We start from the raw sequence: 7,906 nt of genomic DNA on the forward strand, positions 1-7,906 counted from the left end.
AGATAACCCTCGTGTAGCTTTGCGCGAAATTAAAAACAAAGAAACAAACATGTGGGATATCACAATTTGTCGGTCAATCCCACTATTCGTCGGTAAAGAGTAGCCCAAGAGTTGGCGGTAGGTGGTGATGACTAGCTGCCTTCCCTCTAGTCTTACACTTCTAAATTATGGACGGCTAGCGCAGATAGCCCTAAAGTAGCTTTGTGCGAAGTTAAAAAACAATCACAATTTGCACTCGAAGTAAAACTTTAATGGGAATAATCTAATCAGTATTATGGAAGAAAAATACACGGAAGTTGAGGCTTTTTTTTAAAGTCATTCAAGCTATGTGTTGTTGCTAGTGGCAGAACAAATAGGAATTTAATTTGTATCTATAGAAATATTAAACAGAAAATTTAAAGAAGTTATAGTGTCATTGTATAGAGATTTATTAAACCGTATTTGGCTGTGTTTAGTTTCGGGCTCCTTACCATAGAAAGGACATTGAAATGACGGAATATGATCAGAGGACAGAGAAAGGATACTAGGACAGTATCTGTGACAGAAAAGTTGTCATACGAGGTTAAGCTTTCTAAAATTGGTTTCTTTTTAAACAACCAGATAAAAGAGAAGGGATCTAACTGGAGTGTTCAAGATTGTTAAGGGAATTTATGGTGTTAATACCTCATTGTTCATCGTATTTAATGGTGGAACTGGTAAGATTAGATGGCACAAGTATAGATTTTAGTAGAGTGTGGGTCATCTAAGACCTTTAATTTAGAACAGGTTGCCTTGAGATCTTTTATAATAAGTTACTTTGAGGGAAAGTTTGATGACTATTTGAATCTAAGTGATATTATTGAGTTTTTCAATGTTTAGTTTAATTTAATGGATCAAATGGGCCTTTGCTGCCTTTTTGATGTTATGTTACATAATTTAAGTTTACTATTACTTTGTCCAACTAAAAATCAAATTCAAGCTGTAAGTTAACACGTAATCAACGTACTCCAATCTTGATTTTATATATATATGAATTTTATCACTGACATTTTTCAATAACTAGTATACTAATGATAATCCAAAGCACCTACCTGCAGATTTTTTGTATTATAATACAAACCTGTAGTAAACTAATTTCCATTCGAGGTGACACCAATCATGCAGAAAGCTGTTGATATCCTAATGGAAAAAATAGCCCCAAAAGCCCAAACAGAAGAGAATTTCGATATATACGAGATGTATCAAGGACTTACAACTGATGTCATTGGTCAAACTGCTTTTGGAGCCCAGACAAATGTCCAGCGTAATCCAAAAGATCCATTTCTGATCAATTCCAGAGCTATTTTCAACATCCAGACCTCGCAGTTTCTCATCTTTTTATCAAGTATGTTTGAATTGAATTCTCTTTGATGTTAAAAGGCACATTTCGATTTCTTTCCATTTTTAGTCTATTTTTAAGTGTTAGAAATTTTGAAAAAACAAAATTCTCTAGTATTTATATACAGATCGTAGGGAAAGACATGTTTTAAATGTGGCTTCATTGCATAACACTTTCAGTGTGTAATTTCACTATGTAACACACAATCAGGACGATGTACTGGTCAGTAAATTTGACTTATATGACGTACGTTCACTAAAAAGTTTCAAGACTGTTTGTTTGCTTTTGAATTTCGCGCAAAGTTACCCAAGGGCTATCTGCGTTAGCCAGATCTAATTTAACAATGTAAGATTAGAGGGAAGATAGGTGGTCATCACCGCGCTCATCCAACTGTTGGGCAATTTTTTTAACAACGAATAATGGGAGATTGACCGTCACATTATAACGCCCCCACAGCTGAAAGGATGAGCATGTTCGGTGTGATAGGGATTCGAACCCGCGACCGTCAGATTACGAGTCGAGCGCCCTATCACTTTGCCATGACTGGCCTCGGTGCGTCAGGTATCACATTTTTTTTCTAATAAATTTACAGTTTTTTTTCTTACTTTGTATTTAGTGATTACTGGGTAATATTATTTTGTATTTCGAACATTATAAATGTATTTGACTTTGTACATTCAATAAAAGTAAACATAATTTATTCTTGCGTTCGGTCTCATTCTACTAAAAAGTCTAGAGACGTATTCCAAATAAGTGGATAAAATATAATTACTCTGACTAGATGTTCCGTTTCACAGGTTAACGTCTAACATCTAGTTCTGATCTTAACTAGAAATACTTAGAATTTTGCCATATGTGCGCCAAACATTCGGTATAAATGTTAAAGTTAAACTGTTAAAAAGGCTAAAAAATAAATTGATGAAGTTAAAACAACACAATGTCCAAAATTTGGATAAAAGATCTAAAAAGAATTGAAAAGGTCAATGGGCCGTTATAATATAAAAACACAAGTAAATTGGACAGTGTCACCATTGTCAATGACACTGTCCAAAGTTCGGGGTAAACCCATAAAAATACACGTCTGAAATGGTGTTGTTACTCACTGTCGTAATGACGTTACAACAATAAAACGTGGGCTACTTGACTTTACTGTCACTCAGGCCACACATTGGTGCATCGGTCCCAGATGAAAGAAAATGATAAATGTTAGAAAAGACACATATTAGAAAATAATAGAAATTCTTGTTGCATGGATCATTTTCTTGAGTTGAATTTCAAGATGGAACGAAGTATTGATATGTAAATGTGTATAGAGTTATATTATCTCAAAGTAGAGCAATGTAAGTCTCCACCAGACGTTTTCTATTTGAAAATACAACTAACTAAAGTTTGAAATAAGAAAACTACACCTGACTCGATGTTAAAAGTTTAATGTGGATTATCTTTTTATTTAAACGCTTATGGTGGTTTATTGATAAACGGCTTTGGTTTTCAGTATGTTTTCCTGAGTTTCTTAGCATCGTTGGTTCAATACGAAAACTGGTGGACGTCATATGGCATCAGATATTCTCAACCCCAGGAAGATCTATAGTCGAAGGAATTACGAAAGTGATAAAGGAAAGACGAAGAAATCCAGAGGTAATATTTCTTCAGTGTTTCATCATATCGGTATTAACTCTTGTCGTGACTCAGTTTTCAGAAAGTCCGTTCCAAATTATCCCGTGAAATAGCCACTAATAATTTTATCTCTGGAGTAATGTCTTTAAAAAAAGGTGTTGTTTACATCAATATCTGAAGCCACATTCGTTGCAAGTGATAAGATTGGAGCTTTATAAAGTAGCTCTGAGAATCGCAATTGGAAGTTTTAACCTGATGGCAGGTTATGTGCACATAGATTAAATGGCTTAAATGGGTTAAAAGTTCAGGTATAGCTGTCTATAATTAGCAGCATCCGTTATCACACAGGACCCAGCATAATCATGCGGTCATAGCTTTTGACTTGTAATCTGAGAGTCGTCCTTTCAACCGTGGGGTGTTATAATGTGATGGTCAATCTCACTATTCATTGATAAAAGAGTAGCCCAAGAGTTGGCGGTGGGTGGTGATGACTAGCTGCTTCTAGTCTTAAATAACGAAATTAAAGGCAGATAGCCCTCGTGTAGCTTTGCGCGAAATTCAAAACAAACACGCAAACCGTCATCAGAAGAACATTGTCTGGTGTTAAGCAGCACCAGTTGGAACTTTCGATCCGCAGCCCAAGATGCTAATCACCAGGCAACTCAAAACTAAAACAGGTTTTCTAAACCGTTAATGCTTCTTCTTCCTTTTAATTCGATAAAATAATGACATTAAGGATTTACACACTTTATGACATCTTATTAAAGCAGGATATCTAAAGATGAATTCGACTATTTTTGTAACTTCCCAAACACCAGTATGGTTTGATTTTGTTTCAAAAGTCAGTTGTACTCCTCTGAACAACATCGAAATTTTACTGTAAATTATTTTATTGGTTAATCATTATATGTAAGTTTTGTATTTTCTCCTATTTTTTAGCTTCGAAGAGCTGATCTTCTTCAGATGATGTTGGATACTCAAATGGCTGAAGAAGACATTGAAAATGCCACTGCTAAACACCTGACAGCTGGTGAAGACGAGCCAATAACAGGTGCTTTCAATGATGAAAAAGGTGACCTTAGGCCTAATATACTTTCATTAATGAAAAACAACTTCAACATTACAATTTATTTAGTATTGAAATTGTCTTTAAAATACAAAATAAATTTTGATATACACAAATCTTGCAATTCATCAATTTAAATAAGTTCTTACAATAATAATTACTATTCAAATTATTACTTAATATAAATACTGTTTCAACTATTATTATACTGAACGTTTATTAGCATACCTTTATACATTATTCGCTTCTTTCACTCATACATTGTCATGAGTATACCTCTTCTTCTTGTTATAAAACATCTTAGTATGCATGGGTTTGCGAAAAAAATGAATACCCGTGCAATGAATACTAAACCACAAGGAAATGTATGATGTAACAGAGTCTGCATGCAGTCAAGGTGCCATCACTTCTGTGCAGATCACCTTCATTATTGGTTAAGACGCAGACATAAACTTGTCCTGATCCTAAACCATGCTTCATTGTAGATTTCGTAATATCACTGTTGTACCGTTCTTTTTTCTACCATATAACCAACTATAGTAATTTTTGTTGAACAATTCAAACGTGGATTCAGATTTAAAGAGCACGTGTTAACAGTTTGAGTCTATTCACTGTTAGTCATATAAAGCTTATTTCATCTTTTTGTTTTGCTCATTTCACCAGTGACCTTTGAGCTACTACAAGCCCACTCAAACCGTTTCATACTAATCAGTGATGACGAGAAACCCACTTGTTGAGAAAATTTATATGCATAAACGTCTCGTTTGGGCTGAGAAAACACTTTTACATAGAAGAGCGAACAACGTTTCGACCTTCTTCGGTCATCGTCAGGTTCACAAAGATAGAGGTAACTGACCGGAAGCTGAAAACATGTTTGAAAGGGGTTGTGTAACTGTGTGTCGAAATGTAGAGGGCGGTATTAGATGTTTGAATATATAATTTTATTTATTTTATTTTATTAATATAGGTATAAAGGCGTTCCTTTATATTGGTTTATTTTGGGTTTAAGTTGTTGTATAAGTAAGGCTTCTTTAATTTTGCGTTTGTTTATGTTTGTTTCTTTATTTAGTATTTTAGTGTTTCTATGGTTATGTTGTGTTTATTTGACTTGCAGTGTTCGAAAACGTGTGAAGGTGACTTTTTATGTTCTTTGAATCTGGTTTCCATTTTTCTACTTGTTTCTCCAATATAGAAGTCGTGGCAGTTATCACATTATATTTTATAAATAATGTTGGTGTGGTGTTTGTCAGTGTAGTTTTTACATAGTATAGACCTCAGTTTTGTGCCAAACATGTGGTCAGCTTCCGGTGAGTTACCTCTTTCTTTGTGAACCTGACGATGACCGAAGAAGGTCGAAACGTTGTTCGCTCTTCTATGTAAAAGTGTTTTCTCAGCCCAAACGAGCCGTTTTTGCATATAAAGTTTCATACTAATGTATCTTACTGTTCTTAAGGATTTTATATCAAATTCAATTACTTGTTTGGTCAAATGTTTGTAGTTTTTTTTCCTTCTGGTTGTATTTGATTAGAAAGCTCTAAAAATGGCAAGAAGCAGATGAAATTTCTTACAGATGTGGATATTAAAGCAAATTGCGTCTTATTTCTATTGGCCGGGTAAGTCATGTATTGGTATTATCGTTACTATAGACAAAAACCTTATTATTTGTTTTGATAATATTTTAAAAGTGAACTGAAGCTGTGATATAAACATAACATTTTCATAGAGAATATAAGTAAAACCTACCAAGGTTTTATAGATTTATTATCATTGCAGTAATACTCAGTATTTCAATGCTGTGTTTATATATGTTTTCCAATAATCATATCTACAAAATCGAAACTAAATTTAACTTATTTGAATAGCTATGAAACAACAAGTACAGCCCTCGGTTTCACAACTAATATACTAGTAAACCGACAAGATGTCCAGGAAATAATTCGTGAAGAAATAAACGATATCTTAGGCCAAGATGTAAGATTTGTGTTTTATTTGTATCTGAAATATAAGTTAGAACACTCACTGCACAACACACTTCAAATTTTCAATTATACGTACCTTCAGCAGAATGTTATTCACAAGACATTTAGCAACATTATTGTAAAATCAATTCCTTTGTCATCAGAAGGTTTCTTTATGTTTAAAATGTTTAATATGAATTCCAAAGAAGGCGTTAATTATTCGATTTTTATCTTAATACTGTTTTCAGGGTGTCTTAGATTACAACACAGTAAACAAACTTCAATATTTAGACCGAGTTTTCTCAGAATCTCTGCGAATGTACCTCCACTAATCACGTGAGTTTGTTGTTCATTTAATTTATAGTGGAGCTTTCTCCCAAAAGCAGAATTTTATCACATAAATCAGTTACTGCCACATAACGGCAGCTGTTTTTATAATTAATCTAAATTATTCTGTATTGAAATTAGTGTACTCTCTTTTAAGCTGAAAAATAGCTTGTTTCCCAAAACAACCTGCTAGTTTACGATCTAACAAAAAATTCAATACCATAGTTTTTTTGGCAACTTCTGTCTCAAAATAAGAAAGTAAATATTGTACCAGTCCAGTAAATAAATTACAACCGAGTTAGATCGGAACAGATGTCATTCCTTTATTGTGACTGTGATCTTGTTCTGTGATGATGTTAAAATAATACATATCTTTATTTCAGGTTCACCAATAGAGTTACTGATGAGGATTACCAGCTAGGTGATTTTAAAATCCCCAAAGACACTGCCATACAGGTCCCTGTTTGGCACCTCCATCACGATCCAGAGATCTGGTCTGAGCCATACGAGTTTAAGCCTGAGAGGTAAACACTAAATACGTAATACATGCCAAGAACTTTTGTTATTTTCACAGTTTCATTAGCAATTGTCTTGGGAAATATTTACATTTAGTTAGAAAGAAAACAGTGAACTTTTCTAACTTAATTGTTATGTTATGGTTTTCAGGTTTCTACCCGAAAATAAGAAGGATATCCATTCCATGGCCTATCAACCGTTTGGATCTGGACCACGAAACTGTGTTGGAATGAGAATGGCGCAATTGGAAGCTAAACTAGCTTTGGCCAGAATCTTACGCGCTTATAAACTAGTTCCTTCTGAGAAGACTGGAATCGTACGTTTCAATTTGAACTATTCTGAAATAAAAGCATTGAACAAAGATAATACATTCTAATATTGTAATTTTCCTAAAATAATGTAAAACGTTAGTTATAGAGAAATGGCAAGGTAAATATAAAATAAACTAGTATTAAAAACTCCTGTTCAAGTCATATTTAGACAACATAGGACATATGTGTTACTTGTTTCTTCAATATTCTTGTCTTTCAGGGAGATATCCAATATAAAGTCAAGTTCCTGACTATTGGTCCTATAAATGGAGTTCACGTGAAAATATTTCCTGTCTAGTGGTGGCCTCTAGCGGAATATTTAAACGAAAATTATGTTTATTTAATCACGTTCATTTGTCAGATGAGGTTAAACGCATTGATGATGTTAACTCTGCTTTCGTGGGTTATAGATCGTATTTAGTGTGTTTATTAGTTTTTGTATTGTTAAACAAAATTGTAATTAATCAACGAAAATAAACTGACGAACCGTTCTGGATATCTCTGACTGTTTCTTATTTTGACTACTTTTTAAAAGGCCCGGCATGGCCAGGTGGGTTAAGGTGTTCGAATCCCAGTCGCACCAAACATGCTCGCCCTTTCAGCCGTGGAGCGTTATAGTGGGACGGTCAATCCCACTATTCGTTGGTAAAACAGTAGCCCAAGAGTTGGGTGGTGATCACTAGCTGCCTTACCTCTAACCTTACACTGGAAAATTAGGGACGGCTAGCACACATAGCCCTCGTGTAGCTTTGCG

General features: G+C 34.2%; 1 protein-coding gene across 1 annotated transcript; it reads left to right on the top strand.

Annotated features, from left to right (window-relative positions):
* Positions 1 to 1,137: 1,137 nt before the first annotated feature.
* Positions 1,138 to 7,650, top strand: LOC143245919 (cytochrome P450 3A28-like). The gene is made up of 7 exons (XM_076492171.1): positions 1,138 to 1,363; positions 2,853 to 2,995; positions 3,914 to 4,046; positions 6,247 to 6,334; positions 6,709 to 6,849; positions 6,992 to 7,157; positions 7,373 to 7,650. Exons 1-7 carry the CDS (start codon positions 1,138 to 1,140, stop codon positions 7,448 to 7,450), a joined length of 975 nt encoding a protein of 324 aa, XP_076348286.1. The 3' UTR covers positions 7,451 to 7,650.
* Positions 7,651 to 7,906: the final 256 nt, after the last annotated feature.

This window comes from Tachypleus tridentatus, chromosome 3 (genome assembly GCF_004210375.1).
Source record: "Tachypleus tridentatus isolate NWPU-2018 chromosome 3, ASM421037v1, whole genome shotgun sequence".
NCBI lineage: Eukaryota > Metazoa > Arthropoda > Merostomata > Xiphosura > Limulidae > Tachypleus > Tachypleus tridentatus.

Coding starts and splice junctions, on each gene's coding strand:
- LOC143245919 (XM_076492171.1), top strand. CDS start 1,138: ATGCAGAAAGCTGTTGATATCCTAATGGAAAAAATAGCCCCAAAAGCC. Junction 6,850..6,991: donor TACGAGTTTAAGCCTGAGAG/GTAAACACTAAA, acceptor TATGGTTTTCAG/GTTTCTACCCGAAAATAAGA. Junction 7,158..7,372: donor CTTCTGAGAAGACTGGAATC/GTACGTTTCAAT, acceptor CTTGTCTTTCAG/GGAGATATCCAATATAAAGT.